This window comes from Chenopodium quinoa, unplaced genomic scaffold (genome assembly GCF_001683475.1).
Source record: "Chenopodium quinoa cultivar QQ74 unplaced genomic scaffold, ASM168347v1, whole genome shotgun sequence".
NCBI classification, from domain to species: Eukaryota; Viridiplantae; Streptophyta; class Magnoliopsida; order Caryophyllales; family Amaranthaceae; genus Chenopodium; species Chenopodium quinoa.
Window position 1 is genome coordinate 19,858 of NW_018742788.1, and position 22,182 is coordinate 42,039.

The window sequence follows — 22,182 nt, forward strand, 5'->3', positions numbered from 1 at the left end:
CATAAAAGTTGCAACGGATAAAGGTACCTACAAATTTAGCTTATTCTCACCGATGAAACCTCAATTGGGAGCAAAACTAAGGCTCTATATACAGCTACTTGTATACTTGATAAAAAAAATAATAAGAAACTATTAGAAACCGTTGTAAAATAGAATAAAAATATAAACAAGTCATCCCATAATACCAATATAATTTATTATAAGGTTGGTTACACACCTAAAGGAACTAAGGAAGCATTGGAAATAGAGAAGTGTACAAGAGCCACAGACTTAACAGCAAAGGACTCTGCAGTAAGGATTTCTAAGATTTACAGCTTTGCAAACTCAACATATTGACACTGTCACAGAGGATGCTGTTAGAAACTCTAATGTAACCATTCATTCTTGGTATTACAGTATTACTATCTTGTATGCAGACGTAAGACTGCCTCCTTTACATAAGTTAATAATTACAGCACTAGCTCAGCTCATAAGCAGATTTATTGATAGCTAATCAAATCATTATCTTGCCTGCCAACCCGGTTGAGGGCTCGAGGCCCAAGGGCAACTGCTACCATAGAACTTGCCTTACCCTAGCAAATTGTAAAATCATGTAGAAGTTTGTTACTGTCAAATAACTTATGGTCTTATCAACATACTAAGAGCAACAAATAAAGAAAAGAATATTTGCGACCAGCGCGCGGAAAGCAGAAGGATATGCTATATGGTGGGCAGTCAAAGAGAATAGCACCACGTACAGAAACATCATAGTTAAAACTGATTGTGAGGAGGTGATCAAAGTCTTACACGCTCCAGATTCAGCCTCGATGGATTCACAGAATATTGCTACGGATATTCTTCATATGATCAAGGATTTAGAGCTTTTTGAGTTAAAAAGAATAGACAGAATTTTTGGGGGTTTTTAATTTTCTGTATTGTGTATACAATCAACTGATTTACAGGTAAATTAATACACTAACACTTGCCATATTAGCTCCTAAAATCACTCCTGGAAATATGGACTGATTTGATACAATAATCTAAACATAGCAAGTGAATAAACATAATTACAGACAAGATTTTCTACACAATATTCTAACACTCCCCCTCAAGTTGGGTCGTAGGATCTCCGACACCCAGCTTGGACAATGCTTCTTCAAAAGCTTGAGACGAGACTGCTTTAGTCAAGATATCTAGGGGTGTACACCGGTCCAAAACTAGATCTACATACTAATCTATATTAAACTAAAACTAAAGTACAAACAAACTCTGGTGACGGCAGATGGTGGATGACGGTGGACGATGGTGCCTTGACGATGGACGACGGGGCCTCGATGTTGGACGACGGTGCTCCAATCCCACGATGCTGGAGCCTGGAAGAGAGAGAAGAGGAGAGGAAGAGATAGGACTAGAGGAGTTGAGGACTAAGGAAGTGAGGAGAGGCGAGGAGCCGTTGAGAATCAGAAAGAAAGGGTGAGATTGAGAATCAGAGAGGACGAGGGGAGATTGAGAATTAGAGAGGAAGAGGGGATACTGAGAATCAGAAAGGAGAAGAGAAAAGGTGAGAGGAGAAGAGGCGCTGAATAGATGAAGTATTAGGTTTTTTAGGCTTTTATATATATTTTATATATATATATATATATAAAAAAATCCGGGTTTCAGGTCCGGACCTGAAAACCCCATTTTTGGACCTGATCCGAACCGGAACCGGAAACCTTGAATTTCAAGGACCGAGACTGGACCTGAATCTACAGGTCCGGATTAGGTCTGGTCCCAATAGGTCCGGTTCAGGTCGGTTTTCAGGTCCGGTCCTTTTATGTACACCCCTAAAGATATCTGCTAGTTGATCTTCTGATCTAACAAACAGAAGACTTATCACCTTTGCCTCTAAGTGATCCTTGATAAAGTGTATGTCGATCTCCACATGTTTAGTGCGATCATGCTGAACAGGATTTTCTGAGATACGAATTGCTTCCTTATTATCGCAATACAATTTGCAACTTTTCTTAGGTGACATTCCAAGTTCAGAAAAAAGTTTTCGGTGCCACAGAACTTCAATAATTCCTTTTGCTATTCCTCTGAATTCAGCCTCTACACTAGACATCGAAACTTTCTTTTGCCTTTTACTTTTCCAGGAGACCAGATTTCCACCAACTAGAGTGAAATACCCGGAAGTGGATTTTCTGCTGTCACGATCTCCTCCCCAGTCAGCGTTAGTAAAAGCATGGAGATCCAAATGACCATGACTTTCATATAAAACCCCTCTTCCAGGTGTTTCTTCAGATATCTCAAAATTCGGTATACTGCTTCAAGATGCTGCTTTTGAGGTTTATGCATAAACCTGCTAACCACTCCTACTACATAAGCTAGATCAGGCTGAGTATGAGACAAATATATCAGTTTTCCAACAAGTCTCTGGTACCGAGTCTGATTTACTAATTCAGATCCTTCAATAATTTGGAGCCCATGGTTCATGATCATAGGAGTGTCAGCTGGCTTACAATTTATCATACCTGTCTCTGTCAAGAAATCAAGGATATACTTCCTTTGAGAAATAAAGATACCTCCTTTTGATCTGAGTACCTCTATTCCAAGGAAATATTTTAGGTTCCCAAGATCCTTCATTTCAAACTCTTGAAAAAGTTTTCCTTTCAACTGTTCTATTTCTTCTATGTCATCTCCGGTGATAATCATGTCGTCGACATAGATGATGAGACAGGTAGTCAGTTCTCCTTTTCTTTTGAAGAACAAGGTGTGGTCGGAATTGCTCTGTTTGTACTTGAATTTCTTCATTACTGAAGTGAACCTTCCAAACCACGCTCTTGGTGACTGTTTCAGCCCATATAATGCCTTCTTTAATCTGCATCCTTCTCCAACACTAAAGCCTTGAGATAAACCTGGTGGGGCTTCCATGTAAACTTCCTCAGAGAGATCACCATGCAAGAAGGCATTTTTGACATCGAACTGGTGTAAGGGCCAATCTTTATTTGCAGCTATTGAGAAGAGTACTCTGATTGTGTTAAAATTTGTCACGGGTGAAAAAGTTTCGCCATAGTTTATCCCGTATGTCTGAGTGTACCCTTTAGCCACAAGTCTTGCTTTGTACCTTTCAATACTTCCATCAGCCTTGTACTTTATGGTGAACACCCATCTGCATCCCACTGGTCTTTTTCCGCTAGGTAGGACGCACTTGTCCCATGTGTTGTTTCTGACTAGTGCGTTAATCTCGTCCTCCATGGCTTTCTTCCAGTTCTCGCTTCTGAGAGCTTCTTCTGTAGTAGTGGGAATGGTCTCATAATAGATTGCTGCATTATAGGCCTTGGCCCCTTGAGACAAGTTTCCTTCACCTGGTTTTCCGACTGGGTATTTTGACCTCTGAGCCTCAAAGTCTGGGTTATACCGCTTTGGGGGAATAACTCTTGTGCTTCTAGGGGGCAACACATAGTTTTCAGGATAACTTACTTGTTCCGATTCAACATCTTCATTTCCACTTTCAGATCTTTCAGGAGTCTTAGACAGAATATTCTGTTCTATTGATTCATCTTCAGAAGAAAGGTTAGTAGACTCAGTATTATGAGATGAGTCAGGATTACAAACCTTATTACTCGGTGGATCCTCGGACAAGGTTGTGTGATCATTAGTAATGGTGCCGATTTGATCAAACTGTATTATGTTGTCAGTCGTCTCGGCAGTTGTGTCTACTTGCTCTTTTGGATCAGTACCAATCTCAGGATAGGTTAACCAACTTAGATCGTCTCCTGAACTCTCCCCCTGAGATCTAAGGTGGTGATAAAAGTATTTGGTTTCAACTAAGTCACAATCCATGGTTGTATACATTTGGTTTGTGGCTGGGTCAAAACAACGATACCCTTTTTTATAAACCCCATATCCTACAAAAACGCACTTAACAGCTCGGGGGGCTAACTTGTTTCGGCTACGTTTAGGAAGATGAACATAGACAACGCAGCCAAAGACTCGGGGAGCTAAAGAGTGAACGGAGGGAATACCAGTATGGATTTTAAGGGTGTCTAAAGGGGTAGCGAAGTTAAGGCTTTTTGTAGGGAGACGATTGGTAAGGTAATTAGCAGTGGCTATAGCTTTAAGCTAAAAATGAGAGGGTACTCGGGATTCAATTATCATAGCTCTAGTCATTTCTAAAAGTGTCCGATTTTTCCTTTCAGCCACACCATTTTGTTGTGGTGTGTCGGGACAGGTGGTTTGATGAATAAGGCCATTTGCGTTTATGAAAGTTTCTAGGTCAAGGTTTATGTATTCCCCGCCATTATCAGATCTCAAAACTCGGATTTGTGTTTGGAATTGTGTTTGGGCCATTTTGTAGAAAGAGACAAAAGTATCATAAACCTCAGATTTATTTTTTAAGAAATATCCAACTCATCCTAGTATAATCATCAATAAATGTAACATAATACTAAAAATCATGATTATCAAACTCTTTGTGATTTCATTTCTTTCTCTGTATGTTTATCATTCTAAAATACCTGATATAGTAATGCTCTTTTGTACACAACAGGTTCCCAGATAAGAATGTTGGTCAGTTTCCAATGGCATGTGTAGTGAGGAAAGCTGGTAGTAACTTATCAGAGCATGAAAGCATGGATTTTGTAGCAAAACAGGTGAGCTGAAAGGCCAGAGAGCATGAAACAGTTGTTAGGTGTTTTTAAACTTACCCACGCTTATGAACTTATCTAAGTTATTAACCCTTATTTGAACTAATTAAAACTTATTATTCCTTCTTTCACACTTATTAACTCTTACAGAAAATCAATATTTGAACTTGGTTAGCGCTTATATCTAATTTTTACTTATCTTGGATGGGAAACATAGAGTAGAGTACAAGTTGGGATGTATAAGGAGACACGCAAAGGTCAAGCTGTGTTTCCATTTTGTTAATTCAAAGTTGTATGAAATAATTTAACTTTTCGTGGTGCAGGTCGCTCCTTACAAAACTTACACATAACAGTAGATTTACACTAATAAATTAGTGAAATTTCATTATTTACTCAAAAATTTAAAAAAATTAGTGATTAGCAATTGTTAGTTTGATTAATGATGTGTTATTCTTTAGCAATGTATGTAGGTACTAAATACTTACTAACTTTTGTTAATTCTTTTTAATTTTTTTTATAGATTCATATGTGAATTGAAGCACAAGTTTAGCTTGAAGACTACAAATTTAGCTCAATTGTGGTATGAATTATAAACTTAGTCTATGTTTCTTTTTCTTGATTCATGATGAAAGTTTTCTCATGCTATTACAACTTGTGTATTGTTTAATGACAAATTAATACAACAATATATAAATGCTTGCATCATCATATGCCTAGATACCCGTTCAAGGCTTTCTCATTAGGAGAAAGTCTTAAATAGTCCCCGGTTGGGACTGTTCTTGAATGTTTACTCTCACTTAGGTGGTGAATGTATGTCTTCTTTTTTCGATTTTAAGGAACATCTTGGCTTAGCATTTCCTCGATCACCATGTTCTCTGGGTACATATGTGGGTAAGTTATTACCTACATTGTGTACTTGGAGAACTGGGGGGAAATGCTGCCGGATTTTCCTTAAAATTGGAAAGTCGACATACATTCACTAGTGAGAGTAAGCGTTCAAGGATGGGTTAGGTTGGAGTGATAAAGACCCTTTGGAAGCATATATGCATTATTGTATCTATATGAATATTATATGCATGATGTGTGTTTGAATTTGATTTACATATATAATAGATGTAGCAATTATACATTATTCGTAATATGTTGCCATGTTTAGAGGCAATTTACTTAATGGAGAAGGATCGTGGCTGGATGTATGGTAGACGTGATACATTGGAATTCTTTGATGAGGTTCAAGAGTTTTGTGAGAGGGCTTCATCTTATCAGCGTATAATGGGTTTCGATTGCCTCTATTGTCCTTGTGTTGATTGTAATAATGTGAAGGTGGTTAATAGTGTTGATATCATTAGAGATCATGTAGTTTGTCGCGGGTTTAGGCTTAAATACCATGTGTGGATTTGGCACGGTGAAGAAGGAGAGTACAATGGGGATGTTATTGGGAATGATGTGCATGATGATAGAAGCAATGATATTCGTGTGGACGAGGAATACAAGAATGATGAATTTGAGGTTGATAATGGTGATGAGGATGGATTTGATGATGATCAGGTGGATGAGGTGGAGGATGAAGGGGTGAATGAAATGATGCGTGGTGTTGAAGGTGACGTGTTTGAGTCGTTATCGGAGGCTTCTAAAAAGCCTTTGTATCTTGGGTGCAAAAAATACTCCAAACTATCTGTTGTGCTAACACTAATTAACATTAAGTCGAAGCATGGGTGGACGGACAACAGTTTTACGTCTTTGTTGACCGTGTTAAGTGAGATGTTTCCTGACGGGAATGAAATTCCTAAGTCATACTATTATGCAAAGAAGCTCATGTGTCCATTTGGTTTGGAGTATAAGAAGATACAAGCATGTCCTAATGATTGTATTCTTTATCGAAATGAATATGAACAATTGGAGGAGTGTCCACGATGCAAGAAGTTGCGCTACAAGCGCATGAGTTGCAATGCTGGTACGAAGGGACCTCCTGCGAAGGTGTTGTGGTATCTTCCCATCATTCCAAGGTTTAAGCGTCTTTTCTCAACACCAAAAGACGCAAAAAATTTGAGGTGGCATGCAGAGGGAAGAAAGAAAAACAGAATGCTGAAGCATCCAGCCGACTCCCGCAATGGAAGAACATTGATATGAAATTTGGTGAATTTGGTGATGAAGTCAGAAATTTAAGGCTTGGGTTGTGCACGGACGGGATGAATCCATTTGGCACTCTTAGTACCCAACACAGCACATGGCCGGTACTTTTAGTGATCTACAATTTTCCTCCTTGGTTGTGCATGAAACGTAAGTATGTAATGCTTTCACTACTAATAACTAGGCCAAGGCAACCTGGAAACGATATAGATGTTTATCTTGCGCCACTTGTTGATGATTTGAGAAAGATGTGGGAAGAAGGGGTTTTTATGTATGATGCTCATAAGAATGAGATGTTCACATTGCGTGCAGCTCTCATGTGGACCGTTAATGATTTTCCTGCATATGGCAACTTGTCTGGGTACAAGAACAAAGGAAAAAAAAGCATGCCCCATTTGTATTGATGACACCCCAAGCATACACCTTGACAATTGTCACAAAGAGGTGTAGGTGCGGACTCGAAGGTTGCTAAGGCGCAATCACCCATACCGTAGGCAGAAAAAGGCTTTCGATGGGAAAGCAGAAAAGGGGACTGCCCAGGCCATTGACTGGTGAGGAGGTTTATGCTTGAGTTAAGGGTATACGAACAGTATTTGGGAAAACAGAAAAAGTTGCGGACGCAACTGCTCTCTTTAAAAAAGAATCAATCTTTTGGAAGTTTCCGTACTGGAAAGAACATGATATTAGGCACTGTCTTGATGTAATGCATATAGAGAAGAATGTGTGTGATGCTCTTGTGGGAACGCTGATGAATATTCAAGGCAAACAAAGGATGGAAAGGGTGCACGGTTAGATTTGAAAAAGATGGGGGTTCGTCCAGAATTGTGGGCTCAAGAAAAGGTTAGAAAGGGAAATGAACAGGAAAAGAGAGATGAAACGAGTTCGAAACAAGGAAAGGGGAAGAGCAAGGGAAAAGGAAAGTCCACAGATGCGTTGAAGAAGAATTATGATGGAAAAGCAAAGGATGCCAAGGCTTATTTACCTCCGGCTTGCTACACATTGTCAAGGGTAGAAAAACGGATGTTTTGTGCATGTCTGTACGGCATTAAGGTTCCATCAGGGTATGGATCTAACATGAAAAGATTTGTATCCTTAAATGGAGAATTGAAGCTGACAAGTATGAAATCCCATGATTGTCATGTTCTTATGCAAGTATTCCTACTAATTGCAATACGTGGTATTTTACCGAAGCACGTGAGGGAAGCTATTACAAGCCTCTGTTCTTTTTTTAACACAATATGCAGCAAAGTGCTTGATCCTCGTACACTTGATGCTTTGCAGGCGGATGTGGTTGTGACTTTGTGCAAATTTGAGATGTACTTCCCACCCTCATTTTTTGACATAATGGTGCATCTTATTCATCATTTGGTGCGTGAAATTAAGTTGTGCGGTCCAGTGTTTATGAGGTGGTGCTATCCTTTTGAAAGACACATGGGCACATTGCTAAATAAGGTAAGGAATCAAGCTCACCCGGAAGGAAGTATGATTCAAGGGATCGTGGGTGAGGAGATTGGTAATTTTGTGGCCGACTATATAGCTGTTGCTGAACCTATTGGTCTTCCTACTTCTCGACATGAAGGGAGACTTGATGGTCAGGGCACAATCGGGTCGAAACGAATGTCACCTGACCGAGATAAGTTCTTACAAGCACACCTATATGTGTTGCACCATGTTGCAGATGTTCACCCATACTTAGATGAGCACATGGCTAGTTTGCGTGCTGAATTTCCATCGAAAGGTGAAAGGGAATTGATGCAGTTGCATAATAAGAGGTTTGTGAGTTGGTTTCGTGATCGAGTGATGGGTAGAATCGATGAGAGTGTCAGTGATACAGTAAGGTGGCTTGCTTATGGTCCTAAGGATGATGTTCGCTCATTTGAGGGATATGACATAAATGGGTACAGTTTTTGGACTGAGCGTCAAGATTTGAAATCTTCCTCGACCCAAAACAGTGGTGTGACGCTTGTGGCATCGTCAAAGGAGTTTTCAAGTGCTAAGGATAAATCACCCGTTGATGTAGAGCTGTCATACTACGGTCGCATTCAAGAAATATGGGAGCTTGATTATTGTAGATTCACGGTTGCTCTTTTCCGGTGTAAATGGGTTGATAATATCAGGCGTAACGTCAAATATGATGACTTTACTCTTGTAGATCTTAGCCACCTAAATGACAGTGCGGAACCATTCATCCTTGCATCTCAAGCTAAGCAAGTGTTTTACGTAACTGACCCAGCAGATATGAAATGGTCTATTGTGTTTGCCGGCAAAAGAAGAATCCTAGGCATTGGAGATGTCGAGGATGAGGAAGAATATGATGCGTTTGATGACTCGGCACCTTTCACTGTTCCTAGACCTGTTGTACCAAATGACATAGACGACCAAACCAATTATGTGCGATTAGACCACAACGAAGGAATATTAGAATGAGGTACTATTTTTCAGCATTTTTGCAAATTTAGGCATTGAAAGTATTATCAAATGAAAAGTTAGGTGAAAATGAATTAATTATCTGTCATAAGTATTATTAAATGACAGGTTAGGTGAAAATGAATTAAAGTGTTAATTTACTTGCCCATTTTTCACATTTTCTTTTAATTAAATGAAGTAATTTTTAAAACATTTGAAATATGGAATAAAAACGACCTACACTTGTCTATTTTCTATGTTGATTTGTATTATAATTAAGCAATTTATATTTGATTTTATAAATTTACCTTACAAATGTATTTATATTACAGCTAATAACGTGTTATGTTTGTTATGGTAGGTGATTACATCTCATGGCGGACGATCAGGACCGTATTTATGTCGAGGATGTAGAGGATGATGATGATGATTTCTCTGAGGATGAGGATGGTGATGAGCTGTATGATGTGAACAAGGAGCCTGATTTGGGTGAGACAGAAGATCAGGCTCAGGATGAGTTCGAGCGTAGGTTGGATGAATTTGAAATTTCGGCTGAACTAGCGCCTCCTATTGAAAATGCAGTTGCTGAGACGGTTGGTGAGAACGCTACTTCCCACAATCTAAGCCAAGGAAAAAGTGGAGGAGGTGTGAGGGCACCGGCTAAGAAAAAGGTGAGGGGTCCGACGACAAGTTTCAAGAAACCCGTCGGTCCAATGGTCCTGGAGTACGACAAGGCGGGCCAACCTGTAGGAAAATTCCGTCGTCCATATGCTATTCACGTTGGTCTTTGTGCGCGTAAAATCCCAATTACACTTCGTATGCGGGAAGTACCTCCAGGCTTGATTGACACCTTTTGGAATGATACAAGGGTAAGTGTTTTATTTGCATATTTACACAATTATAAAAACCTTTACTTTAATGTTATGTAAAAGGGGAAACTAATAATCGACTTTGTTTGTGCTTGCAGAGTTTGTTTAATATTCCTAATGATCCCGCCAAGCGAAGGGTGTTTGAATCTTTGCTAGCCGAAAGATTCAGAGGCTTCAAGACCGTATTAGTCCGTGGTTGGATCACAAAGACTGTTGTGAACAAACCAAAGAAGAAGAAAGGCAATGATGCTGAAGTCATCAATGAAGAGCTACTCCCATGGCAAAAATGGCCAAACATATCGAAGGATGATTGGGAAGCTTTTGTTATTCAACAAAGTACAAAGGAAGCAATTGTAAGTTTAAGTAAATTTGATTACAATTGTATAATATATTAACTTTTTTGAAGTAATGATACTAACAATTCTAATTACGTAGGAACCGAGGGAGCAAAATTCCAAAAATGCAAAGATGAAGCAATACACCCAATGTATGGGGTGTAAGACATTTGGTGAATGTAGGGAAAGGTGGGTCAACAAAGGAGTATACCCCACTTCGCTACTAAAGTCCTCCGAAGGATCCTCTGCTTCCACGATCACTACGCTGGTGAGTCGTGCCGGTGATTTCTTCTGTTCACTGCATGCGCGTGACAAGAAGACCGGAAAATGGGCCATCAAGGCTCCGGAAACCAAAGAAATGGCAGATAAGCTCGTAAGCAACTATGAACTTGTGAACTTGTGAACTCTATGAATCTTTTTCATAAATATCATTTATGGATGCTATGAATCTTATTTACCCACAAACAAAAAACTATACTTATGATGCCTTTCTTTTTTCTTTTGCTACAGATTGAACACACTAAAGAACTGGTTGAAGGCAAGCTCGTCCCAAGTGTAGAAAAAGACCCTTTCACCTTGGCTTTAGGAAAGCCCTACCATCCAGGACGGGTAGTAGGTGCAGGAGGGTCATTGCTAGGATGGGAAAAAGTGATGGGTCTAGAGTATACCAAATCAGGAAGATCCCGAGCAAGTGTTAACTCACCTCATGACTTGGTTTCCACGATGGCATCGATTAAGGAACAAGTCCGCAATGAGCTCATAGGTGAATTTAACGCTTGGGCGAAGCAAATGAACTTACCGAGCTTGCCTTTCCCCTCGAATACACCTGTCGACTCATGTAGTCACCCAAAAGGAAAAGGGGAAGATGTTATACATGGAAACGATGATATACATGAGGTAGTTTCAAAACTATTAGTTTTGGCATATTGAGTTAGTGGTATCTAAGGTGGCATTAATTTATTTCTTGTTGCAAGGTGGTACGCCTACACATGCGGACTCCAGAAAGCTCGATAATCCAACACATCATCATTTTCCAGATTTATAGGTGATTTTGTTTTGTTCTATCTTAGTGAATATGGGCACATTATCAATTGTGTAGGAAAACGACCCCTTATGATATGTTTGGCTCTAATAACTGATCTTTCAAATTGGTGTAGGAAGACACCCGTTGTGCACTTCTACACCCGGACGAATCTGGAGCTTTGCTTGTGGTTGCATATGGTAGTGCACAACCGGCCGAACAAGGTACGGTCCATTTACGACCGCTTAGGCCACAACACTACTCGGTTGGGATCAATTCTGTTATTACCGGGTTCGAGGACATCCTAATACCGGTGCCCGTAGAGGAGGATGAGTTTACTACACTTTAGGCGACAAAAGGTACTTTTGTTCAGTGGCCATGTACTTGGGTAAGGTTGATGAACCAGGTAATTAAGATTTTGGGCTCGCTCTTTACTTTATGCCCGGTTGTCTTCAAAAGAGTTAGATGGATTTGTCTTTTCTAACTAATTGCGTGATTTATTGTATTAGATTTCGCAAAAAAGACAAACTTCAAAGAGGAGGGTGGAACAACCTATAAGCATTGATCAATCGGTGGCAAAAAAGAGGAGTGAACAAGGGTCGGACAGTGAAAAAGGGTCGAAGAAGAACTCTTCGAGAGGTTCAAAGCTACTCCACTTGTTGATGACACGGTCCTTCAAACGCTGTCTAAAGATTTAACTTTTCTACACAACCATGTTAGTATGTTGCCTAGTGACACTCCCATTCAAGTGCCACTACCTAAGGCAATGTTCCACTTTGATGAGGATGCAGTGGCATGGCTTAACAAAGAAGATGTGAAGGAATTTCTAAGTGGTTCAATGCTTAACATTTCCCTCGTTCAAACATTCATGAGGTAATTTAATGCCGCTTATATCATGTTATTCAGATTAGTGGTGATTGTCATTTAATTTTCAATTAATATTTTGTTATCATGCATGCAGAGCTCTACGGGAGCACTTACTTGAGATTGATTCTCCGTGTCAAGTAGGGTAGTTATGCCCCGAGCAAATCTCCACTACTAGAATCTTAGGCGACTACCCTAACGTGTCGTACTATGTTGAACGGGGTATCAAGGAATCATTGCGTGCGGGTGACGAGTTCATATTCGCCCCATGTTTTGAGGAGTACGTTTGACCATTATGTCAAATTTATTTGTTTCCCCTAATTATATGTTGTACATGGCTAATTACTGATTTGTTTGTGTATTGTGAATTTATGTAGTGCACATTGGACCATGCTGGTGATTTGTGTTCCCAGTAACACCATCTTCCTTTTTGATTCAGCTCGATTGCCTCATCTGAAAAAGCTCCTCGTGAAGTCTATACTGCGAAAGTAAATATAGCTATCTAGTGTTGATTATCCTTACTTAACTCATTTATTATATTAGTCATACTAATCAAGTTTTAACTTACTTTTCTATAGTGTTATGAAGAAGATCAATTGTCGAGCTCCTCAAGGTCCCACATGGAAATCACCAATGGTAATACTACATGATTTTGTGATTTTCATAATAAACAATGCGTAAGATGTTGCTAATTTTTTATGCATGTTTGATTCATTTACTGTGTTCCTATGCTAGTGCGCACAACAAGATAACGGAGTTGATTGCGGACTATACGTGATGAGATTCATGTTGGACATACTGAGTCATTCTACAGACGCACAACAGCTTGATGAGGTATGCGTCTTAAAACCCTTGATAAGAGAAAACCCTTGAATTGCGTCTTAAAACCCTTGAATTGTTCTTTTAATGTGATTTCAAACTCTAGCTTCCTCCAACTAGGTATTAATGACTTGTTAAGAGGAAGAGTGGCTAATTTGATTAAAAATATAGAAAATAGGCATACAAGTAGTGATATAGGCCTTATTCGGACCAATTAGGTTCAAATTGCGTCCTAAAATAATTCAAACGCTCTTTTAATGTGATTTCAAGCCTTAGCTGCATCTAACTAGGTAATAATGACATGTTAAAAGAAATAATGAGTTGATTTGATAAGAAGTGTAGAAAATAGGCATACAAGTAGTGATATAGGCCTTATTCGGGCCATTTAGGTTGAAATTGCGTCCTAAAATCATTCAATTGCTCTTTTAATATGATTTCAAGCCTTAGCTGCCTCTCACTAGATAATAATGACATGTTAAAAGAAAGAATGAGTTGATTTGATAAGAAGTGTAGAAAATAGGCATACAAGTAGTGATATAGGCCTTATTCAGGCCATTTAGGTTGAAACTGCGTCCAAAAATCATTCAAATGCTCTTTTAATGTGATTTCAAGCCATATCTGCCTCTCACTAGGTAATAATGACATGTTAAAAGAAATAAAGATTTGATTTTTTAAGAAGTGTAGAAAATAGGCATACAAGTAGTGATATAGGCCTTATTCGGGCAATTTAGGTTGAAATTGCGTCCTAAAATCGTTCAATTCCTCGTTTAATATGATTTCAAGCCTTAGTTGCCTCTAAATAGGTATTATTGACATGTTAAGAGGAAGAATGAGCTAATTTGATAAGAAGTGTAGAAAATAGGAATACAAGTAGTGATATAAGCCTTATTCAGACAATTTAGGTTGAAATTGCGTCCTAAAATTATTCAATTGCTCTTTTAATGTGATTTCTAGCCTTAGCTGCCTCTCAGTAGGTAATAATGACATGTTAAAAGAAATAATGAGTTGATTTGATAAGAAGTGTAGAATATAGGCATACAAGTAGTGATATAGGCCTTATATAGGTTGAAATTGCGTTCTAAAATCATTCAATTGCTCTTTTAATGTGTTTTCAAGCCTTAGCTTCCTCTAACTAGGTATTAATTACATTTTAAGAGGAATAATGAGCAAATTTGATTAAAAATGTAGATAATAGGCATACAAGTAGTGAAATAGGCCTTATTCGGGCCATTTAGGTTGAAATTGCGTCCTAAATCATTCAAATGCTCTTTTAATGTGATTTCAAGCCTTAGCTGCCTCTTACTAGGTATTAATTACATGTTAAGAGGAAGAATGAGCTAATTTGATTAAAAATGTACAAAATAGGCATATAAGTAGTGTTATAGGCCTTATTCGGGCCATTTAGGTTGAAATTGCGTCCTAAAATTATTCATTTGCTCTTTTAATGTGATTTCAAGTTTTAGCTGCCTCTAATTAGGTAATAATGACATGTTAAAAGGAAGAATGATCTAATTTGATAAACAATGTAGAAAATAGGCATACAAGTAGTGATATTGGCCTTATTCGGGCCATTTAGGTTGAAATTGCGTCCTAAAATCATTCAAATGCTCTTTTAATGTGATTTCAAGCCATATCTGCCTCTCACTAGGTAATAATGACATGTTAAAAGAAATAAAGAGTTGATTTTTTAAGAAGTGTAGAAAATAGGCATACAAATAGTGATATAGGCCTTATTTGGGCCATTTAGGTTAAAATTGCGTCCTAAAATCGTTCAATTCCTCGTTTAATATGATTTCAAGCCTTAGCTGCCTCTAAATAGGTATTATTGACATGTTAAGAGGAAGAATGAGCTAATTTGATAAGAAGTGTAGAAAATAGGAATACAAGTACTGATATAGGCCTTATTCAGACAATTTAGGTTGAAATTGCGTCCTAAAATTAAAAATTGCTCTTTTAATGTGATTTCTAGCCTTAGCTGCCTCTCACTAGGTAATAATGACATGTTAAAAGAAAGAATGAGTTGATTTGATAAGAAGTGTAGATAATAGGCATACAAGTAGTGATATAGCCTTTTTTAGGTTGAAATTGCGTTCTAAAATCATTCAATTGCTCTTTTAATGTGTTTTCAAGCCTTAGCTTCCTCTAACTAGGTATTAATTACATGTTAAGAAGAATAATGAGCTAATTTGATTAAAAATGTAGATAATAGGCATACAAGTAGTGATATAGGCCTTATTCGGGCCATTTAGGTTGAAATTGCGTCCTAAAATCATTCAAATGCTCTTTTAATGTGATTTCAAGCCTTAGCTGCCTCTTACTAGGTATTAATTACATGTTAAGAGGAAGAATGAGCTAATTTGATTAAAAATGTACAAAATAGGCATATAAGTAGTGATATAGGCCTTATTCGGGCCATTTAGGTTGAAATTGCGTCCTAAAATCATTCAATTGCTCTTTTAATGTGATTTCAAGCCATATTTGCCTCTAAATATGTAATAATGAAATGGTAAAAGAAATAATGAGTTGCTTTTTTAAGAAGTGTAGAAAATAGGCATACAAGTGGTGATATAGGCCTTATTCGGGCCATTTAGGTTGAAATTGCGTCCTAAAATCATTCAATTGTTCTTTTAATGTGATTTCATGCCTTATCTGCCTCTAACTAGGTATTAATGACATGTTAAAAGGAAGAATGAGCTAATTTGATAAGAAGTGTAGAAAATAGGCATACGAGTAGTGATATAGGCCTTATTCGGGCCATTTTGATTGAAATTGCGTCCTAAAATAATTCAAATGCTCTTTTAATGTGATTTCCATTCTTAGCTGCCTCTAATTAGGTAATAATGACATGTTAGAAGAAAGAATGAGCTAATTTGATAAACAATGTAGAAAATAGTCATACAAGTAGTGATATAGGCCTTATTCGGGCCATTTTGGTTGAAATTGCGTCCTAAAATCATTCAAATGCTCTTTTCAAGTGATTTCAAGCCTTATCTGCCTCTAAATAGGTGTTAATGACATGTTAAGAGGATGAATGAGCTAATTTGATAAGAAGTGTAGAAAATAGGCATACAAGTAGTGATATAGGCGTTATTCGGGCCATTTAGGTTGAAATTGCGTCCTAAAATCATTCAATTGCTCTTTTAATGTGATTTCAAGCCATATTTGCCTCTAAATATGTAATAATGACATGGTAAAAGAAATAATGAGTTGCTTTTTTAAGAAGTGTAGAAAATAGGCATACAAGTGGTGATATAGGCCTTATTCGGGCCATTTAGGTTGAAATTGCGTCCTAAAATCATTCAATTGTTCTTTTAATGTGATTTCATGCCTTAGCTGCCTCTAACTAGGTATTAATGACATGTTAAAAGGAAGAATGAGCTAATTTGATAAGAAGTGTAGAAAATAGGCATACAAGTGGTGATATAGGCCTTATTCGGGCCATTTAGGTTGAAATTGCGTCCTAAAATCATTCAATTGCTCTTTTAATGTGATTTCAGGCCTTAGCTGCCTCTAACTAGGTATTAATGACATTTTAAGAGGAAGAATGAGCTAATTTGATAAGAAGTGTAGAAAAAATAGGCATACAAGTAGTGATATAGGCCTTATTCGGGCCATTTAGGTTGAAATTGCGTCCTAAAATCATTCAAATGTTCTTTTAATGTGATTTCAAGCCATATCTGCCTCTCACTAGGTAATAATGACATGTTAAAAGAAAGGATGAGTTGATTTTTTAAGAAGTGTAGAAAATAGGCATACAAGTAGTGATATAGGCCTTATTCGGGCCATTTTGGTTTAAATTGCGTCCTAAAATCATTCAATTGCTCTTTTAATGTGATTTCAAGCCTTAGCTGCCTCTCACTAGGTAATAATGACATGTTAAAAGAAAGGATGAGTTGATTTTGTAAGAAGTGTAGAAAATAGGCATACAAGTAGTTATATAGGCCTTATTCGGGCCATTTAGGTTGAAATTGCGTCCTAAAATCATTCAATTGCTCTTTTAATGTGATTTCAAGCCTTAGCTGCCTCTATCTAGGTATTAATGACATGTTAAGAGGAATAATGAGCTAATTGATAAGAAGTGTAGAAAATAGGAATACAAGTAGTGATATAGGCCTTATTTAGGCCATTTAGGTTGAAATTGCGTCCTAAAATTATTCAATTGCTCTTTTAATGTGATTTCTGAACTTATCTGCCTCTCACTAGGTAATAATGACATTTTAAAATAAAGAATGAGCTAATTTGATAAAATGTGTAGAAAATAGGCATACAAGTAGTGATATAGGCCTTATTCGGGCCATTTAGGTTGAAATTGCGTCCTAAAATCATTGAATTGCTCTTTTAATGTGATTGCTTTAGCTGCCTCTCACTAGGTAATAATTACATGTTAAAAGAAAGAATGAGTTGATTTGATAAGAAGTGTAGAAAATAGGCATACGAGTAGTGATATAGGCCTTATTCGGGCCATTTTGGTTGAAATTGCGTCCTAAAATCATTCAAATGCTCTTTTAATGTTATTTCCATTCTTAGATGCCTCTAATTAGGTAATAATGACATGTTAGAAGAAAGAATGAGCTAATTTGATAAACAATGTAGAAAATAGGCATACAAGTAGTGATATAGGCCTTATTCGGGCCATTTAGGTTTAAATTGCGTCCTAAAATCATTCAATTGCTATTTTTATGTGATTTCAAGCCTTAGCTGCCTCTCACTAGGTAATAATGACATGTTAAAAGAAATAATGAGTTGATTTGATAAGAAGTGTAGAAAATAGGCAGAGTGGTAGTCGTATTAGTCTTATTTAGGCCATTTTGATTCAAATTGTGTCTAAAAACTCTTGAATTGTTCTTTTAATGTGGTTTCAAGCCTTAGCTGACTATAAATAAGTAATATTGATATGTTACAAGAAAGAATGAGTTGTTTTTCTAAGAAATGTAGAAAATAGGTGAAGTAGTAGTCATATAGGCCTATGTATTAATTTTTTGCCTAACTTAAATTGTAAATGTATTTTTACATACATAACCTCAGTAATCAATTCTAACTAATATCATTTTTGTTTAACCAAGTTTAGAAAGGTATAGAAAGGAGGTCCATTGACGAGCAAAGAGCTGAATGAATTTCGAGACATGTTAGCGTCTTTCATCACATATAATTTAATTTGAACTTGTTAACTAATACATTAATTATTAGTATTGTTTGTAAATATAACACCTTTTAATTAATGAGTTGTAAAAGCTATATGACACTTCATTGTATCGCATTTAGGATTATTAATTAATATTTATGTATTGTTGTTATTATTTCAATGTAAAAATTATTATATTATTAGTATTTTTAATAATATAATAATAATAATAATAATAATAATAATAATAATATATATTGATGGCAAAATTAATACAGGATGTGCAGGTTTTTAATTATTATTAGGAAATTTTGAAAATAACCACCCAAAAAAGAGTCACTTTTAAATTTAACCACCCAAAAAAAAAAAAATATAACCACCCATTAAATTAAATTTTCACACAGATGACCACCCATTTTGAAAATTCGGTGGAAATTTAAGACATTGGGCCCACCATAACTTATTTCCCTCCTTTTTTTTCGTTCTATTTCGACTTCCCTCACAGTTGAACTTCCAGAAGTTATTGTCAGTTGCTTCTTGGTTGAATTTCTCAGAAAAATCTCAAAAAAAATTGTTTAATCTGTTTTGCGCTCTCTATGTATTCATAATTTATCAAAAATTGGGGAATTTAAAACCCTAATTAGTGGTGGAAACCCTAAATTTCTCTCTGAAACAAAGGACTTGCTCGTGGGTGATTGCGCGCCATCTGTTTGGGTGTTTGCTAGAGACCAGTAGCGTGGGGCAGGAACCTGACAATTGCAGTGTACAATGGCGACGTCAGAGGTAATGTATTTTGTTCCTTGTCTTTAATTGTGAAAGTTGTTGGTTGTTGATGGTATAATTGCAAATATGTGCAAAGTTAGGGTTCATTATGTAGTTCATTGAATTAATTAAAGTAGGTCAATTATTGTTGAATACTTTATGTATGTTGGTAGGACAGTGATACAGGGATATGTTTTTTTACAATATGCCCAATACATTGCTTTTTTTTAATGCTGGTTTGTTTAGTGGTAGTTGAATTGTTTAATGATGTTTTGAGGACAATTAGTTTTGGGATTAGTTTATTGCTGCTATGTTGAACACATTGCATTATGTATGTTTACTTCTAATATGGGGATTAGTGAGGCATTTGGTGTTGTGTACATGTATTGATAGTGGCTTATGATATGCACAGATTGATGTTGAAAATGAATTTGTGGATGTTAAGGTTAGATTAGGGGTGGGTTTGTGAATAAAAAAATAAAGGGAAAGACTTTGTGTGGGTATGATGGTGGCTCTGAATATTGGAGGTACAAGTGCAGACTGAGTGAGATGTCAGTCAACTTGTTAGGGAATCTTGCATTTGGGGCTTTGTAAAGTTAGATTTGCATGTGCCTAGCATGTGGAACATTTGGTATAAAAAAAAAGGGGAAGAGTTGGTCAACTAGTAAACAAGAAATAGTTACTGATGATGATGTGAGGGGGTTTTTGGAGACAAAGACCAAGGATGGGTTTGTTGTAGTATATTGTACTACCCAAGACAGTCAAAGTAAAGCAGTGAAGCCCAGTAAACTTAGGAGAAGCCCAAGGTTTAAGCAGCAATTGGGAAATAAAGAGAATGATGGGAAACAAAACCAAAAAAAAGGGGCTAGGGTTGGAAAGCAAAGTGAAAAAACAACAAGAAAGCAATTGTTTTCAGAGAGTGTGAAAGGGAAGAAGAAGCAAGGTGAAGAAGAAGGCACATCTGGGGGAAGTAGGGTGAAGGGAAAGGGAAAGGGTAAAACACAGGGGAAAAGGAAAGGGAAAAGGAAAGGGAAAAAAAAGAGAGAGGTTGACAGTGAGTTGTTTGATTCAGAAACTGGATCTGGTTCTTCAAGCTCTGACTGCCCTGATACTAACATAGAGTGGGAAGCAGGGGAAGATGAGGAGACTGATATTGGAGATGGTCTTAACAGCACAATTAACAACATCATTGATGAGGTGAATGCAAGTCTCCAAATTGAGCAACAAAGGGTTGAATATGAAGTGCTGAACAATGATGATCTGCTTGAAAGTGAACTATTGAGCAAAGAAGTTGTTGTGCAGGGAGAGTTCACTTCTAACAGTGAGGAGTTGGATAGCCCTAAAGGGTCTGATGATGAGCAGGATGATTGTCCATGGTTTCATGCATCAACAGACTTCAAGAAGGTCATTCAATTTGTGAAAGGACAGAAGTTTCTTAATAACAAAGTGCTCAGGAAAGCTTTGAAGCAGCATGCCATTGAGAACGGGTATGAATACTGGTATTTGCACAATGACAGCAGCAAAATAACAACACAATGTAGAAGAAGATGTAAATGCAAATGGAATAAAAAAAGAACTAGGCTGCCTATGTGCACATGTGTTGGGGGGAGTAAATGCCATTTTAAGGTTGTGGCTAGGAGGTCTGTGAACCAGGATTTTTGGCAGATTAAGAGTCTACATTTGAAGCACAAGTGTGTAAGGGTTAGAAGCAATTTGAATTTGTCTACTGAATTTTTAGCTGAGAGGTACATTAAGGAGTGGAGAAGTGACCCTGGGTGGAAGCTTAAAAGTTTCAGGAGGAGAGTGTTAGGTGATTTAGGTATTGAAATTAAATATTGTAAAGCTTGGATGTCAAGAGCAAGAGCTAAGCTTATGATATATGGTTCTGCAGCAGAACAATATGCAAGAGTGTGGGACTATGGGAGGTACTGAGTGCAATGTGGTAGTTGATGGATTGGAGCAGATTGAACCACCTCTGTTCTTGAGAATGTTCATACGCCTTGCACCACTTAGGAAAGGATTCATGTCTAGTTGCAGACCAATTATTGGGGTTGATGGCTGCCATCTGAAAGGTCCCTATCCTGGTCAGATTTTGGTTGCAGTTGGTAAGGATGGCAATAACAATATTTACCCCATTGCTTGGGCAACAGCTGAAATTAAAAATACAGAAACTTGGGTGTGGTTTCTTGAGAGCTTGATGAAAGCACTGAGAGATGAAGATCAAGGTCTGGGCTATACCTTTATATCTGATAGGCAAAAGGTAAACATAAATACAAATCTAATATGAATGCTTTGTTTATTTTTCATGGCAATTGCCTTATTTGATGTATGCTGTGTGAACAGGGACTGGTAGAAGCTTTGCACCAAGTGGTTCCTTATGCAGACACTAGGTTTTGTGTCAGACATATTTGGGCAAACTTCAAGTTTCAATTTAGTGGCTCAACTTTCAAGGAACTCTTCTGGTCTAAAGCAAGGGCTACAGTACAACACTGGTATGCAAAAATACCAAGATATAATTGTATTTCATATTTGTTTGTGACTGGTTGGCATTCTGATTTTTGTGTGTAAATGTGTGTATGGTTTGTCTTGCATTTGTAGTTTGACTTTGAGGTTGCAATGGAGTCAATTAGGTTCTTGTCTAAAGAAGCATTTGAATACCTTTCTGACATTCCAGCCAAACATTGGTCTAGACATGCCTTTAGCACATCCTAAGTCAAACATGTTGCTCAACAACATTTGTGAAACTTTCAATGCTGTAATGAAAGAAGCTAGGGACAAGCCTATTTTGACTCAAATGGAGTGGCTTAGGAGGTATGTCATGAAAAGAAACAATGACAAATGGGATGCTTATCAGAAAATGGAAGGGAAGGTTGTTCCTTATGTGAAGAAGCTTTTTCAGAAGATAGAACCAGCTGCAAGGCATTGCATTGTGCAACTGTCTAGGGGTGACAGTTATGAGGTAGAACTCAATTCTGATCTAGTCACAGTGGACTTGAGTTGGGCAACATGCACCTGCTTTCATTGGGATCTAACTGGTATCCCCTGTGTCCATGCATATACATGCATCATGAACAAAAGGGCTGATCCAGAAGATTATGTTGATAGTGCTTATCTTGTGTCAACATATATGTTGGCATATAGGCTGGAGATTGCAGCAATGCTTGGTCCACACCATTGGCAAAAGGTGAAGCTTAGGCAACCTCTACCACCAGCCATCAAAATACAGCCAGGTAGGCCTAAATCAAAG

At 37.5% G+C, this 22,182-nt stretch overlaps 1 protein-coding gene across 1 annotated transcript; it reads left to right on the forward strand.

Annotated features, from left to right (window-relative positions):
• Positions 1-4,936: 4,936 nt before the first annotated feature.
• On the forward strand, positions 4,937-10,407 carry LOC110724913. The gene is made up of 3 exons (XM_021904402.1): positions 4,937-5,187; positions 9,505-10,012; positions 10,111-10,407. Exons 2-3 carry the CDS (start codon positions 9,518-9,520, stop codon positions 10,405-10,407), a joined length of 792 nt encoding a protein of 263 aa, XP_021760094.1. The 5' UTR covers positions 4,937-5,187; positions 9,505-9,517.
• Positions 10,408-22,182: the final 11,775 nt, after the last annotated feature.

Coding starts and splice junctions, on each gene's coding strand:
- LOC110724913 (XM_021904402.1), top strand. CDS start 9,518: ATGGCGGACGATCAGGACCGTATTTATGTCGAGGATGTAGAGGATGAT. Junction 10,013..10,110: donor CCTTTTGGAATGATACAAGG/GTAAGTGTTTTA, acceptor TTGTGCTTGCAG/AGTTTGTTTAATATTCCTAA.